The sequence below is a fragment of the Bos indicus genome, chromosome 19, assembly GCF_029378745.1.
Source record: "Bos indicus isolate NIAB-ARS_2022 breed Sahiwal x Tharparkar chromosome 19, NIAB-ARS_B.indTharparkar_mat_pri_1.0, whole genome shotgun sequence".
NCBI classification, from domain to species: domain Eukaryota; kingdom Metazoa; phylum Chordata; class Mammalia; order Artiodactyla; family Bovidae; genus Bos; species Bos indicus.
In genome coordinates, this window is record NC_091778.1 from 19788267 (window position 1) to 19805390 (window position 17124).

The 17124-nt window shown below is 54.6% G+C and overlaps 1 protein-coding gene across 5 annotated transcripts in view; it reads right to left on the reverse strand.

Annotated features, from left to right (window-relative positions):
* RAB11FIP4 (RAB11 family interacting protein 4) overlaps positions 1–17124 on the reverse strand; it is a 107476-nt gene that overhangs the window by 27217 nt on the left and 63135 nt on the right. Inside the window, exon 1 of one of the 5 annotated variants that reach the window (XM_019982347.2) lies at positions 13590–13817. The exons of the other annotated variants lie outside the window; for them this stretch is intronic. Within the exon in view, the coding sequence (XP_019837906.2) occupies positions 13590–13619 (30 nt within the window). The 5' untranslated portion in view covers positions 13620–13817. Of the gene's footprint in view, positions 1–13589; positions 13818–17124 lie in introns of those variants that run through there. 5 annotated transcript variants of the gene reach the window in all.

Here is a 17124-nt window from a genome sequence, read left to right on the forward strand (position 1 = left end):
ACCCTTCGTTTTGATAATGACTTGCTTCATTTTGAAGTCTCCCTGGTGGCCCAGACGGTAAAGAATTGGCCTGCAATGCAGGCAGACCTGGGTTTGATCCCTGGAGAAGAGAACGGCGACCCACTCCAGCAGTCTTGCCTGGAGAACCCCATGGACAGAGGAGCCTGGTGGGCTACAGTCCATGGGGCCGCAACAGAGCAGGACACGACTCAGCGACTAGACAACAAAAGGCAGGGCTGGCAGAAAGAGGGAGCTTGGAGGGCTAGCACAAGCTCCTCAGGTAACAGCAGTCCTTGAGCATGAGAGCTGAAGGGTGAGCAGTCTGGGTTACATGCAGAGGCGAGGGTGGCTCAGGCTATAAGAAGGAAGGGCCCCTCAGCGACGGTGGGCCTTTGCCTAAAGGCAGAGCTGCCCACTCTCCACTCAGGCTCTCTCTGGATGGAGGCTCTGCTCACCTCCTCCACCCTTGGAGGATGGTTCGGAGAAACTTTCTGTTCTGGGCAGAATTCTGTCTGCCCAACCCCCCTACCCCCCCAACCAATAGTCTTTCAGAATGTAACTATTTGGAGACAGGGTCCTTAAAGAGGTAATAAAATGAAAAATGAGGTCATAAGGGTAGCCCTAATCTAATATGACCAGTGTCCTTATAAGGAGATTAGGAAGCGCGCGTGCACACACACACACACACACACACACACACACGAAGACACAAGGAGAAAACAAGCCAAGGAGAGAGGCCTCAGAAGAAACCAACTCTGTGGACACCTGGATCTTGGACCCTGCAATCCAGCAGCACCATGAAAAAAGACACTTCAGATGTGCGAGTGTGGTACTGCGGTACTGTCTCTGTGGCCCTAGCAAGCTAGTACACCTTCCTCCTCCTCCAGGAAGCCTGCGAGGAGACCCCTCAGCAAGGTCCACGTTTCCCACCCACCTTCTCATCCAGGTAAGAAGAGCAAATTCCTTCAAGGTCAATTCAATGCAACCTCTGCAGAGAACTGCTGGGTCTCCAGAACCTTGTCAAGAAACTTGGGATTTTTTGGGGGGTAGGGAGGGGTCTCTCCTTAGAGAAATTCTTGGCTTCTCTTCCATGATCATTTTGAGATCCTGCTGCTCTTAAGCGACTGTACTGGGACTTCCCTGGGGGTCCAGTGGCTTAGACTTCGAGCTCCCAATGCAGGATTTGATCCCTGATCAGGGAACTAAATGCCTCATGCTGCGACTAAAGATACGGCCTGCCACAATGGAGAGTGAAGACCCCAAGTGCAGCCGAATAAATATACTTTAAAAATGATAATACACTACTTTATAGATACTGAAAGCCTGGTGAATCTACAATTATCAGGATAATGTTTTGTAGCACTATTTATATATAGATCCTAAATAAATTATTTCCATTTCCTGTGTTCTCTCAATAGCATAGGAATTATAGTTTAATTTTAAAGAAGTGTGTATGCAGTTCAACCACAGGCATTTAAAACTTGCGAAAGCAATTTCTGTGTGCCTATAAAACTGTACATACTACATAAATGTAAAAGTTATTTCCTCTAAATAGTGACTGGTTGACAAGAGATCAGCAGTTAGCCCTGGAAACACAGAGCATCTAACCCTGGGCCAGGCCACCTCCGTGGCCAGCAGTGCCCAGTAATTGAGGAGGATATTACCAGTTTCTCCACGCCAGGCAGTATTTCTGGCTGCTTGAAATCCAGGGCAGACTTCTTCCCTCTGTTGTGGTCAGTTTGGGAAGGAGGGCGCTTTGCCACTCCTGGGACACGTGGGCACCCCACTCAGCTGTGATGCCAGCCTGCTCCTGCCATGGCCAGAACCAGAGGCTCCACTCCCCCCCAGGGTTGGGTGTCTAAGGTCAATGATGGTCAGTGACCAAGAGGCCAGGTAGATACTGCAGCTGAGGCTAAGTGACCCACATCCAAGGAGAACCCACAAGGGAGGTGGTCTAGGGTCAGCTCTTGCTCCCACAGAGAACAAGCTCTTGGTGGGGTTTAAATTGTCCCTGCAAACCCCAGGGTCCAGATCTGAGCACCCTAGTGAAGCTACCTCCTGAACAAAAAGAATTCAAGCAGGCCATCCAGCCTTCCTACTGCCCCTGAAGTCAAGCCAAAGGTCTTGATTTTCAAGTGAGAACGTGGACTCTGGAGGCTAACTGTTGGGGATTATGAAAACAGAACTTAAATTGCTTCCACATCTGGAAACCAAACCCAGCAGCCAGCCCCAAGAATTCCAGGCACGTCAGCCCAGAGAGGCTGCGGGTCAGGGGAGGTGTTTCCTGTTGGCTGAGTCCCTGGCATCCACCTCCCCGAATCCATACGCAAGAACTGTCTGCGAGAAGCCAGGTGGAACCACACCAGGGAGGAAGCAAGGCCGGGAAGGTGAGACGCGGCAGCACTAACTGCCTGGCCTGTGTCTGCTGCATGCTTTGTGCAGGTGGGTCTCATTTCCTTCCCCTAAAATCCCTGCAAGTAAATACTGTCTCCTCCTTACAGATAAGGACTCCAGAGAACTTAATCTACTTTGCCCTCAAGTGATGCTGTGACTCTTCCCTCTGGGCCGCTTTGTCATCACACAGACAGGAGCAGCCATGGGAACCTGAATCAAGAACCCTAACTTGCACGGCCCCCTCTAAATTCTCAAAAGAGAGTCCCCAAGTGCCCACCGGGAAGCCCCAGTTCCCACCAGCTATTGTCTCTACAGCTCTCCTCAAGAAAACCGTGGGCGAGGTGGAGGCCAAATGTCAAAAGTGAATTCTCAGGCTGCACGCTGGGGGGTGTGTGTGTGTGGGGTTGCGCATCAAGGGCTCTCCTGGCTCTCAAAACAGGCAGCTATTTTGGGCTACAAATTATAGCTTTTAAAGATGTGGCTGTTTGAAGGGAGGGCTTAATTACTCACACGGCCAACAGTCTGTGGGGCTTGTCTTGGGGGCTCCCTGTGTTCCCATCTTGATAAGAGGAGTTTAAAGTGAATGCTGGGGAAGGGATACCAGGTGCCAGCTCTCCACCCCTGAGTCCACCAGGTGGGCCCAGCTGCACTCCCTTCAGTAGGGCGCCCTCAGACAAGGCAATGACACGACCTTCTTGGGGAACATACCTAAGCAGTTGCTGCCGTTCAGTTGCTCAGTTGTGTCCAACTCTATGCGACGCCATGGACTACAGCATGCCAGGCTGTCTCCCGGAATTTGCTCAAACTCATGTTCTTTGAGTTGGTGATGCCACCCAACCTAAGCAGGGTTGACAGTCTAAAGCCAGGCTGGGTACCTACCCAGCCCTACCCATTCCCTCTCTGCCGCAGAAACCCTGGGCCTTGAAAGGCCAAGCAGGTGCCAGGGTTCACCCACAGCTGACAGCCAAGGCTCCTTTTGACCCATCCTCCTGGAGCGGACAGGGGAGAAGGAAATGGCAACCCATTCTGGTATTCTTGCCTGGGAAATCCCACGGACAGAGGAGCCTACAGTCCATGGGGTCGCAAAGAGTCAGACACAACTTAGTGACTGAGCACCTGGAGCAGACAGTGGGATCAGCTGGCCAATGACAGGATGACTCTTCCTCCCCACCCCGCAGAGCCACCCTTCCAGCACGTTCCATCAGCTCAAGGTCCCCAGCAGGACCGAGCTCCCGGCAGGCTCAGTCCAGCAGTTCCTTTTTGTCTTACAGCCTCTGCCAGGTCCAGCTACCGAAGCTTTAGGTTCCAGGGGTGAAGCCCAGTACCAGGGCCACCAGCGCACGGCCGGCCAGGGTGGACTGAGTCAGGCCCCCTCCCAGGACCCCCACCCCACAGTGGGGACAGGGGAGAGCACCAGGTCCGACCACTGAGCGTGGGGCTCAGAGCTGAGAGGCCCCCGGGAGTCCAGGACTACAGAAGTCCCTCCAGTCCCCTCATAGAGCCTGTGGCCTCCCCACTGGCCACAGAAAAACCAGGTCCTGACTCCTCAGACCAGCGCACACGGCCCCAGGACAGGACACTGCCAGCCCCCATACCCCAAGCTCCTGTCCAGCTTCACCCCCAACGTCCTGGCACGTGCTATTCCTTTTTGCCTGAAACACAACTCCTCCCTGAGCCACACATGCCTGTCCCTAAACAAGCCCCCAGTTAGAAAGTCACCACATCTGGGATGGCAGCCCCTCCCCCCCCCATCCCCCATCACCCCCGAACTGGGTTCCCTGAGCCCTCCAGCCATCTCGGGGCGCCCTCCCCACAGTAAGCCCTGCCTCCACCCATGACCCTCCCTGGGGCACCAGGTAAAGAGGCACACGCCAGGCTGGGTCCTCTAATTCACCTCCCCTGCCCCTTACGTACCATTTTAAGGAGAAAAGTGTTACTGAGCAGGCAGTTTTTTTTTTCTGTCCCAGCCTTAGCACACCTAACCTACTGGTTCCCCCCCAACCTAAGCCAGGAGCATTGCCTCCCGGGGGCCCCAGAGGAGCCGCGGCACCAGCTGATACGGGCTCCTTTTGAGCAGAGTTCTACCCCACTCGCATCTCCATGCCTCTCAGGTCTGGTTTAATGCATTACACCCCTTGGTACACGCAAATAACTGAGGTGCACCCTCAGATCTCATCAAGGGTAGGGCCGCGAACCCCCCCCCGCCCCCGAATGCAAAATGGAGGAAGTCAGGCTACTGGCTTTTCATCAGGATCTCAAGAGGGGCAGAGAGAGACTGCTGATGAAAACAAGGTTTGAGACTACAGCCGGGGACTTCCGGCTAGGACTCTGTGCTCCCAATGCAGGGGTCCCAGGTTTGATTCCTAGTTGGGGAACTAGAAGGGGCTATCCCTGGTGGTTCAGACGGTAAAGTGTCTGCCTGCAATGCAGGAGACCCGGGTTCAATCCCTGGGTTGGGAAGATCCCCTGGAGAAGGAAATGGCAATCCACTCCAGTACTCTTGCCTGGAAAATTCCAGGGACTGAGGAGCCTGGTGGGCTACAATTCATGGGGCTACAGAGAGTCGGACACGACTGAGTGACTTCACTTCACTGGGGAACTAGATGTTGCACATACTGAGAGCTCACGTGCTGTAATAAGATCAAAGATCTAGAGTGCTGCAACTGAGACTCAGTGCAGCCAAACAGATTAAGAAAAAAAGAAAGCGACCACAGCCCACTCTTGACAGTTTCCCTCCAGCCTGCATCTCTCACTGAGCTCCAGTGTGGCCTACTTTCAGCTAGACATCTCACGAGGCCTCAATCTCAACTTGCTGCTCCCTCAGACCTGCTCCTCCCTTAGTGAGCAGCCCCCACCTTGTTAATCTCACCCCCAAGTACTGTGCCAAGTACTGACTGGTCACCCCGTTCCCTCCCCTGCAGCCCAGCCAGCCCACACATCACATCCCGCTTACACAGGCGGGTCCTTGTGCCTTCACCTGCCCTGAACTCCTCATCCGTTTCAGGGGACTTACTTGGAGTGACATTGTTGGCTGGCACTCCCTGAGCCCTTGGCACCCAGCTGAAGAAACACAAGGGGTCTTAAACATTTGAGGAAGACCAGGAAAGAAGACATCTATCAGGCACCTAGCACGTGCCCGGTGTTTCTGTGCATCAGCCATGGTTCAGATGAGAAAACCGGGGCTCAGAGGGGTTAAGCAATTTGACAAGACCGCAGGACTAGGATTTGAACAAGATCTGCTTTCAGCACAGCAAGGAAGGTACAGGAATGTTAAATACTCTTGGCGATGGCAGGATCCATCACTTAGCATTGCAGCAGCCTCTCAGGCTGAGCTCTGTACGCCGTGGGAACAGGAATAAGCCGGGCTGGTGGCATCAGAAGTTGGACTTGGCTGAGGGTTGCAGGGACCACAGCACACTAGACCACTGACCACTATCAGGTTGAGGCACCAGGGGCCTGTGCCATCCTGGAAACGGGGCATAGCCTCCTCCCCTCTCCCAGCACAGGGAGCTTTTCAAAGAGGCTACATGTGGGAAGATTTTACAGAAAGGGAGAGGAGAGAGATTTGCAAGAAAATTGCTAAAGGGAAACACATGTGAAAATGAAAACTCGGGCAAAGTGGGAGGAGGAGGAGGGAAGGAAGGAAAAGATGTGTTCAGGGATTATACACTGAGTCAAGAAGCCGGGGAATGAAGGCCAGCCTCCCTCTGTTACCTTGGGAAGGCCAAGGACCCACTTGCTGCCTTCATGTTCCCTTTCAACCCAGGCGGAAGGAAGCAGTGTGACCTTAGACGGTCAGTACCCAGCAAGAGAGGAACAGCGAAAGCCACGCTGTCAGCCACAGCATACAATCCTGACGGCCGTGGAGCCATGACCCACAACTGGTAGAGGAAGAACCCGAGGCTCAGAGAGGTCGCACTACTTCCCCAAGATCACACAGCTTCTGAGCTATAAAGCTGGGAACTGAGTCCAAGTCTGCCCGGTTTCCAAGCTCATTCCCTTGAACCACATCAGAACGTCACGTCATAAATCCTCCCACCACTATAACGTGGCTCTGCTTCCTTCCTTCATGAAACTGGGCACTGATAAGTCCTCCACAGGCTACCTAGTTTGTGTTCCATTAAATCCAAGAAGCCTTCGATTTCAAGATGCACCGTTATTTCAAGTATGCTAAGAGATGGCACTGTCAAATTATAACACACCAACAAATGTATGACACATAGCAATTTGAGATGTTAAAACGTGGGAAAAAAGTATGTCTTAGAACCTATAAAACGTGGGTATTAGAGGGGAAAGGGACTCAGCCATTCCTTGGCTGTGTGTATACTCATTGAAGGGCAGGTGACAACTCCATGCACGCATGTGTGTGTACACATACACACACACACATACACACACACTCTGTACTGTGAGCTCCTTCTCTGCTAATGATTTGTGCAGATAATCACACAACAATGTACTGGCCAGACCTGCCTTGTCAATGAGGACCCTCATTTTGCCAGAAGGCCACCAATTCAAGGTTACTCAACACTGTCAGCCAGAGCTTGTCCTGACCACCACCCACCTGGCTGGCCGGCCTGGCCAGCTTCGCCTCAGGGGTGCTGCAGACCTCCGAGTAGCCAAGCTGGAGGGACAGGCAGTTCTGCTCCTTGGAAAACTCCTGAGGGCAATGACTCGATGTGGCCAGGTGGCTGCACAGCCCACACCTTTCCATCCAGCCCCTCTCCCAGCCTCCTGGGGCCTGCAACCAGCCAGAGCCGCAATGCTTCAATAAGGCAGGGACTGCATGGCAGCAGCAGGCGGGCAGCCCAGGTCTAAGCTGGCTTTTCCAGCTGAGCACAGGTGGACAGACAGGCAGGCCCTGGCTGGAGGTGAAGGGCAGTGGCGCAGATCCCTTCTCCTGGGTAGAAAGACCAAGCCCTGCAGATCAGGCAGGCAGCCTCTGGGAGGAAGGGCCAGGCCAAGCCCCACACCAAGCCCCGGAGGAGATGGCTGGTACCTAGGAACACGCTCTGCATCTCATTCACAGACTGCCTCTGGGCAGGCAGCAGTTACTTCATCCAACCTCAGAGAAGGCATCTGCAAAGGCCATGTTGGCTTATTTAAAAGCACAGAAGGACTTCCCTGGTGGTCCAGTGGTTAAGCTTCTGCCAGTCAATGTAGGGGACACAGGTTCGATCCCTGGTCCGGGAAGACTTCACATGCCCATGCACCAAAACTCCTGAAAGCTGCAGGCTCGAAAGCCCATGTTCCACCACGAGGGAAGCCAGTGCAGTGAGAAGCCCGCGTACCCAACTAGAGAGTAGCCCCCACTCTCTGCAACTACAGAAAAGCCCCCACAGCAATGAAGACCCAGCACAGCCCTACATAAATACATTTTTTAAAAATCTAAGTTATCTATAGGAAGTGAAAATATTTAAAGATTAAAAAAAAAAAAGCCCAGAGGCTAAGGAAGTATAATCTTGCTCCTCCCATAAAGGTCCTCGGGTAGTGTGGTTTTTTCCCACCACCTTCCTATTTCGAGGCTGCAAGAAGTTCTGTCAGGGACTTCCCAGGCGGTCTATTGGTTAAGATTCTGTGCTTCCAATGCCCGGGGTGAGGGGTCACTCTATGGTCAGGGAACAAAGATCCCACATGCCACAAGATGCAGCCAAAAAATAAAAATAAAAAGCAGTCCTGTTAGGTGGTATGGCTATCAGTCACAAGAATCAAACCAGCAGAACCTGAAGGAACTAAAAATAGCAGTTGGCTCCTATGCCAAGCGTTGTTTTAAATGCTTCCCATACATTTACATATCTGATCCACATAACCACCTTAGAGGGAGGCAGGAGCATCATTCTCTTTTCCCACACAGGAAACTGAGGCACAGACAGGTTAAATAAGTTGCCTAGGATTCCACAAACAGCAACTGGCAGAGCCAGGACTTGAACCCAGAGAGCCCGACTCCGGAGCCCAGGCTCTCAGGGACCACACTGTGCTGGCCCTAGTTACCTAACCATCCACCAGGCGCCAACTGAGCACGACTCAGAACCCACTGCGGGCACTGCGGGTCACAGGAGCTCACGTTATCTGCATTACTACCCTATGAGGTGGATAGTAGTATCACACCCATTCTACAGGTGGGAAAACTGAGGCTCAGGAAGTCGAGATAGTGGTTGGTGGTGTAGTCACTAAGTCGTCTCTGACTCTTTGCGACCCCATGGGCTGTAGCCTGCCAGGTTCCTCTGTCCAAGGGATTTCCCAGGCAAGAATACTGGAGTGGGTTGCCATTTCCTTCTCCAGGGGATCTTTCCGAGACAGGGATTGAACCTGTGTCTCCTGCACTGGCAGGTGGATTCTTTACCAACTGAGCCAACAGGGAAGCCCAGGAAGTTGAGGTAGCCTGCCCGAAGAACCACAACTTCACGCAGCAGAGCCAGGGATCTACATGCAGGTGTTTTCTGGCTGTAACACTTTTTTTTTTTTTTCCCCGCTTTAAGAAAACAGGCTTTGGGTGCCTGAGCACTTGTGTTTTGAAGCAGATATTTCTCCCAGGATAACAGGTGAGCAAGAAGAAGAAACTTGCTCCTATGTCTCTCCTATCCTAGGAGGTAGACTGAAGTCTGGGGCTGACGGAAGACTCCTCTCTGCTCTCTGGTCCACCACAGACAGCACTGGCTACATGAAATGCACGTGGTCCCTTTTTATGGAAATTAGGCCTGCAGAGCACAGGAGGGTGGGGGTGATAAAAGATGACTCAAGGGTGAGCTAGCTCCACCCACTCTCCCACACTGCCGTTCTGGTTAGGCCTTCCTCTTTTCGATCCCTTAAGAGAGAAAAGCACCCATAAGCAGAGCTGCAGATATTAATAATAACTGCTATAGAGCTTTGTTTTTGTTTGAATCATGTTTACATTGCTGGGGAAGAACCCACTTGTCTGGAAAGACGAAGCAGGTTGAATCAATTAAAAACATGTCCAACAGTCGGGCAACTTCCCATTTCTTGAAAGAAGTCAAGAAGAGGGGTTAGAAAAGTCACTGTTACTTGTACTGTCTGCCAGGAGGAGCTGTGTCAAGGTCACCGGGAGCCTGCCTCCCCCAGACCTCCACGTGCCCCTTGGAGGATGCACTGGTTTCTGGATACCCAGCGTCTCCTTCCACTTCACACACACATTCACCATCAGGGCCCTTGGCTACAAAGAGATGAGCCCGAGGCTGCTGCCCAGGTGCGTGAGAACCTCCCAAGGAGACTGGGGCACACAGGTGAGCTGCCACCTGGCCACGGGTAGAGGGAGTGAAGATGGCGCTAAGGGAAAACAGGGAGCTGGAGGAGGAGACTAGGAAGCTGAGCCCTGGGGGCCGGGGGGTGGGGGCCAGCCAGAGCGACGTCAAGTGTGGGCTGCCAGCTCTCTGAGGGTCTTGAGGGCTGCGCCTGCCGCACCCCTGGCAGCACCTGGCCCATGGGGACAGAGGGACAGCCCCGACTGTGATCCACCGGCTTAGACAGCGTTTATGGACACCATCCAGGTGGGTTTCGCTGGTATCGACTTGTGGAATGGAAACAACAGTCTGACAAGGACAGTTTCCATATTTACTTGGACAGGCCCATGTGACCCAGAGATGGCCACACCCCCACACCTCTCCCCAGGAACGCCCTCACGTCCAAACCCCTCGGCAGCAGGGGCCTGATGAGGACCGAGCACTGAAACGCATCTGTGCCCGCAGCGTTCTCAGCTGCACGGCTGCTCTCCTCCTGACACCCCAGCTGGCCCCTGGCACAGCACACCTGCCCCTGTCTCTCTTCCCCCGATCTCGGTGGCTTCCCTCCAGGTCCGTGGGTGCACCTCGTCAGCCATGGTCCATCCTCCAGGCCTCTGGGGTCAGAGGCTGGCTTCTCATGGAGGACTTCCCTCCCTACTCTCAAACACCTTTCCGCTCACTCCCTAGGACCCTGCTTTCTCTCTCAGCACCTCTCACGCTGCAGGCTTTCCCTGTTCGCCTGTTCTCTGCTGTCACAGTGCACTCCCTGAAGGCAGGGATTGTTGTTGGCTGGGTTCACTGTGTCCAGCACAGAACCTAACACGAATTAGATGCTCAACCATTGCTGAATGAAGGAATTGCCTATGCCGGGCAATGCGCTTGGTGCAGGCTGGGAGAATAGGAATGGGGAAGAATCTGTGCCCTGGAGACTGCCTGGAGGAGGAGACCATGTACCACAGCCCGGGGACGTGTTCACACAATGTCCAGACGCACACCAGGTGGGTCTCCCCGATCAGCACGCCTGTCCCGTGCTCAGCTGGCCGTGGGCAGGTTATCCAGCTGTGGGATCAGGCATGGTCCTGCACGGTCCTCCTCATCCAAGAGGCCAGTGACTTGATGCCATCAATGCCCAGTTTCTGGGTCAAGTCACAGAGGAAAACGTCCACCCCCAAGGATCCTGCAGACCCAAGGCACTGTGCCCACTGCCCAGGCAGTAGACAATGCCAGAGATGCTTCCTCGTCCAAAGGCAATAAGCCTTGTGCTGGGGGCAGGGGGCGGTGGGGAACAGGGCACAGGGCTAGAGGGTGGGCTCCCTCTGCCCAGGCTGCCCCCTGCCCCCTGTCTAAGGTCCTGAGTCCCTGAGGTGTCTACCTCCCAGAAATGCTCATCTGCTATTTAATTTTGAACCTCTCTTCTCTATCTACACCTAAAATATAAAAGGCAAAGTGAGGGCTTCCCTGGTGACTCAGTGGTAAAGAATCTGCCTGCCAATGCAGGAGATGCAGGTTCGAACCCTGGTCCAGGAAGATCCCACATGCCACAGAGCCTGTGCACCACAACTACTGAACCCGTGCTCTAGAGCCCGTGCTCCGCAACAACGGAAGCCTTTGCACAGAGAAGCCCACACACCGCAGCTAGAGAGCAGCCCCTGCCCTGTGCAACTAGGGAAGAGCCCGTGCAGCAACGAGGACCCAGCGCAGCCAACAAATAAAACCATTTTAAAAGTAAATAAAAAGTGAAACTGTGAAGCCCCTTAAAGCTGAATCAGCTGTGAAACATCCCTTGGCATAAGAGCCACCTCAGAGGGGGGATTGGAGCCCTAGGAAAAGAAGTTTCTAGCCACCTTGGTGAGGAATGAGGAAGGTGCTGGAAGATGAGTGCTGACAGGGCTCCAGGTGAGCAGCTGAAGAGAAAGCCCCGGGTGTAGAGGTAGCTGGTCCCTGCAGGAGGGGAAGGGGCCAGGAGGCCATGAAGGGGCCAGTGTGCTTTGGGGAGGGGCCTGAATGCTCTGAAGAGAGGCCAGGAGGGAGGGAAGGTGAAGAACAGGAGAATATTCACCAACCAGTTCTCCTGCTGAAGCCTAGTACCTCCCCAGGGCAGGCTGCTCCAGGCACTCTGATTTCTTCTTTCTGCCCTCAGCTGAACGAAAGTCCTTTCCAAGGACAGGCTCCAGGCAGTCTCTCTCAATGGTCCTCCTCGGGGCAAAGGCCACGCCTCCTGCCTGCTCACCTGGTCTGGCTGGTCCTGTCTGTCCTCTAGGTACAGTCTTATCTCATGCCTGCCTTAGTCATCTGCCCCACCGTCTCCATCAAAGCCAGGGTCTACCAAATTACAGAGCTGTTCCCCAGTTGGCATCTGCCCGAGTTGTACTGCCTGCTACTTAAGAATCCCACAGGGGACACAGGCACCTGAGTGAAGTCACAGGGACCTTGGAAACAAGCCAGATCAACTCCTCCTCGAGGGCTGGGGCGGGGCAGGGTTGGGCAGGGAACAATTCAACCCAGGATATCAGTCCCCCACCTCCCAACAGCCTTCAAAGACCTGGAGGGGTGGAAAGTGTCCACACTTTATAGTCCCCGGGGCACATAATCGGCATTTCATGAATGTCAGCTGAGCAGGGTAAAGCTTGGGACAATCGTGGAGTAAGCTGGTGGCGAGTGGGTGGCAAGACCAGTGACTTGCCAGTCAAAATCAGTGACTCTAAGACTCCACCAAGGCTGGGCTAGATGGTTACAAAGAGAGAGAGATAAGAGAACCCTACTGCAGGGTTCTGAGGTGCACCAGCTGGGACCCTCCTCCCAGCCCTCACTGTAAATACATTTCACCAGGGAAAGGACCTGGGGGTTTCCCTTCCCAGGAGCCCCTGAGATGAGCACCAGGCTCCAGGAAGGGAGGACAGAGGTTTGGTGGATCACCAGGAACCAGCCCAGCGGGCTGCCACCCAAGCCCCACACGCTGAGTTACCAGAGCCCAGCTCCCTCACCCTCCTTTGAGGAGGCGGCCTGTAAATCAGTCAAGGAACACAGGCATGTCCCTCAGGGCTGAGAAATGTGCCTCTCCAGCCATCTGTAGGAGAGCAGGGGAGAAAGGGACCTGTGGAAAGAGGTACCCTGGAGGGTGTGCAAGGATGGGAAGAAATAAAGTCCGGGGCTGCGTAGGGTTCCTGCAGCTCTCACTCGGTTCTCCAAGTCTCTGCTCCGCCCAGACCTCAGAGACGCCTGTCGCCCGCAGAGGAGCGGCTGTGACAACTGCCACGACTACCGGGGCGGACCTGAGGGCTCTTGGGGCCCTGAGAGCTTGGAGCTGAGAACCCGCGCACACGTCCGGCCTCCGCTGGGAAGGAGCAGGGCCCTGTGCCCAAACCCCAAACCAGGCTGGTCCTCCCTCCTGTCTGGCAGAGACCCTTGGAGATGAGGGAAGCCCAGGAACACGGTCCGTGCAGCCTGCGAGAGCTACGGGAAAACTTCGCCCGTGCACGGCCCGGTTTGGGACTCAGCAGGGCCAAGGGCAGGGAGCTAGGGCAACACTGGCCCCGGAGGGGCAGGAACCCTGGGAGCCGAGGTGGGGCGCGGGGGCGGGGGATGTCCTAAGGGAGGCGTCCGGACAAACAAACCTCCTTCCCAGTCCACTAGATCCCCCTCTAAACACTTTCTGAAACGGCGCCTAGGAGAGAACTGGCCGCCTCTCCTCGCGCCCCGGGGCTACCGCTACCCACCCTCTCACCAGGGACCCGGAGAGGGTCGGGGGTGGCGACTTACACCCCTGCGGCCCAGCGCACCCAGGCGCAGGTAACCGGACCTCCCCGGCCAAGGCGGACCCTCCCAGGGAAGGAGCCGGCGCCCGGACTGCGGGCGAAGTTCCGTGATCCGGCAACTTCCCCAGTCCCGGGCCCATGAGCCCGGCAAGGTGCGCGTCGTCGGGGCCCCAAGCCTCCCCCACCCCCAGCAGCCGCTTACCTGGCCCCCGGGGGCAGGCGGGGTGCGCATCCCCGTCCGGCCGCGCGCGGGTCGGCGTGCTGCAGGAGAGAAACGGGCGGGAGCGGGTCGGCGGGGCGAACGGAGACTCAGCGCAGGGAACAGCCCGGTGCGCGCGGAGACTGCGTGCCGGGTTCGGCACCAGTTGACGGCGCCGACCCCGCCCCCACCCGCGCCCGTTGCCGGGAGACCCGCGTGGGCCGAAGGGTTCTTTGTATCAAAGCCGCCGTGACATCACGAGGCGCCCGGGCTCAGGGTTCGAAGGGGGCGGGACCTCGCGCCAGGGGCGGGGCGAGGGGAGAAGGAAGCGCGGCCTGGGAACCCGAGCCGCGGGGGGCGGGGTCCAGGTAACCCCGCCCATTAAGGTAGGGGCAGGTGGCGAGGGCAATGCCAGTTATTGGCCGCGCGGCCGCGAGGCGGGCCCGGGCCACGCCCCCTTCCCTGGGCCCCAGCGGGCGCCTCCGGAGGTGGAGCTCGCCGGGCCCTCCCGAGCCCGCGCCGCCAGGTTACTGCCGCCAGCGTTTACGCGGCCGGGGCCCTGGGATTCCGGAGTTTGTAAATTCACGCGCCTTTCAGGCGGGCGCTGTGGCCGCCGCTACCCACTCCAAGCTACTCTGAGTTTGCTGTCACTGCTTCCTGGTTCACGTTTGCGGACGCGAACTGAGACCTGCCGACAAGCCCCTACACCCGCCGTCAACGCTCACTGCCGCCACCACCACCAGCCTGAGTCTAGTGACTCCTAAATTGATTCTCATCCTGAATCCCACCCACAAATTTCCCGACCTTGTGGTGTAAAGTCAAAGCTGTCTTTTTAACCAGTATTGGAATACAAAGAACCAAGCAAGCGGCAAAAAGAACTAAAAAAAAAAAAAAAAAAAAATCAAAACAAGGAAAGGACCTTCTGTTGGAGCTTAGTAAATATAACGAGTCAAAAATGTGCTCCCTCATAACTCTAAATTATGCTGCAGATTAAAAGACGGCAAACTGTAAACCAGCAAATTTTGCAAGTGTGGCTTCCCTTTGACTTGACGTTGCACTGTGTAACCAGGGGAGGGTTCAGAGCAGACTTACCCTCCTAATTGTCCGGTTCAAGCCCATGTGAAGCTATCTTGGCCATCCCTGAGTTCTCACTGACCAACGAGGTGGCACTTTGGTATGGGTAGCGCCCTTTGGTCCAACATCAATACACACACACAGAGCTTTTCAGCCCCCTTATCTTTGGCTCTTTGCTCTCAGCTTCCTCTCGCCCCAATATCTCCCTTGTAAACAAATTTCCAGCTGCCTTTCTGTTTACCAGGGCCTGTCTTTTGAGGCAAAGCATTCCACTGAGGCTCCCAGACCTGCTGGGGACTCTCCAAAATGGACAGCATTAGCCAGAGGGCGGGGAGCCTTCTGGCCAGGGTTGCATGTGGGAGGAGGCTGGGGCAGTGTAGGTGGAAACTATCGTAACTGGCCCTCTCCTCCCTGCTTATGCGCTCCAGTTCTGAGATCTACATGTGGAGGCCACAGACTGTTTCTCACTCTGGTTTCGTGTCCACCCCCACAGTCCTAACACTCAGGAGCACTGTGGTGTACCAGAAAGAGCAGTGGCTTTGGAATCAGACAGACCTCGGTTTGAATCCTTTGGCCTGCAAGTCTTAGGACAAGTTCTATGACATCTCAGACTCAGTGTGTTCATCTGTAAAATGGGACTGGCACTGTCTACTTCATGGGTTGTTTTGCACCCTGAGCCAGTGGGTACACTTGATTTTAGGCATTCATCAAAGGTGTGCTGCCTGAATGAGTCCATGCACCCTGGGCCTGCTCTGCCTTTTCAGCTCCACCCTGAGACCTTAGCTTAGCTCCCTCAGGTGAGGTTTTAGGGTGGCACTGAATCCTGGGGTTCTGTCTCAGTTTCTCCTCTTTCCTTCCAAGTCTCTTGTTGCCCCTTAAGGACTATGAGGTTCCAGAAGGCAGGTCACATGATAGGGTCACCCAGAACAGGGGAAGAGAAGCAGAAACCTAAGGTGATCTTGGCTTTCTCCCAGTCAAGGTTAGTGGAGAGTCAGACTGGCAAGCCCCTCCTTGCCCCCACCAGGGGGAACCTGATGGACACGGTCCAGAGCTCCGTAGAGGGGGTGATGCTACTGATCCCTCTTTATTTCTCCCGAAACTGGTGTGGTAGGGAGCATCTCCAGGTATTTGTCCTAAGAAGCAGAATGACAGAGAGGAGTATCACAATATGCTAGCATTGGACAAGCTGAGTTAAAGCCTGCCAGTTCTACAGTATACCATGGGCAAGTCATGTAATAATTCAGAGCCTCAGTTTCCACCTCTAAAAAGTGGGAACAAGACCTTGCCTCTTCCAGTTGTGAGGTTTAAATGAAATGATAGGAACTTCCCTGGTGGTCCAGTGGTTAAGACTCTGCTTCCAATACAGGGCTTCCATCCTTGGTCAGGGAACTATGAATAGATTTCACATGCTGCCACTAAGAGTTCACAGGCCACAGGTAAAGATTGCACATGCCGCAACAAAGATCAAAGATCCTGTGTGTCGCAACTAAGACCTGGTGCAGCCAAATAAATAAATTAAATAAATACTATAAAATAAAACACTCATCCCCCATGTTATGGATGAGAAGACAGAGGCTCAGAGAAGGCTGGGAATTTGTCCAAAGTCACACGGCGAGATATCAGATGAGTAGAGACAGGGCTCTTGACTGCCAGTGCCAGACCCTCTCTTTCCTAGGGATGGGGTCAGACAGGCCCGAGGTGGGGAGCGGCAGGGAGGTGATGCCCTCACATGCTTCCCCGGCGCTGTGAATCTCCTAAGGGGTCCGACTTGTCTCTTCAGGAGAAATAACATTCTCATTAAAAACAGAAGCCCTCTCCCAGGGAACGTACCCAGGAGTAATTTTCAGATTGCAAGTCACTCTAATGGATTCTTCTTACGTCATGAAACTGATTATGCCACCATTGATAGGAGCATACTCCCATGACGCTGAATGCCAAAGCCAGAGAGAAGCAGATGGAATGCTGACAAGCAGGAGTTAATGGTCCTCCAGAAGCTGATGGGGGCGGAAAACACATGATCACCTGGGTGATCCAGGTGAGGAAAGAGATTAGTGAGTTCTCTCTGTACCATGGTTATCTACCCTTGTTAACTTTCCTTCTGCTGCACCGTGCAGTAGTTAGCTCAGCATCAGAGGGTGTGAAGAGACAACATTTTGTACATGTTTGGGGCCATGCGGGAGGCCAGGCTAAGCAAGTAGGGCATCATCATGGTCCAGGGGTTAAGAATCCATCTTCCAGGGGCTTCCCTGGTGGCTCAATGGTAAAGGATCCGCTTGCCAATGCAGGAGACACAGGTTGGATCTCTGATCCAGGAAGATCCCTGGAGCATGGAGCATCCCATGCCATGGAGCAACTAAGCCCGAGCGCCATGACCACTTTGCCTGTGCTCTAGAGCCCAGGAGCCGAAACTATTGAGCCCAAGAATCACAACTACTGAAGTCTGTGCTCCTAGAGCCTATGCTCC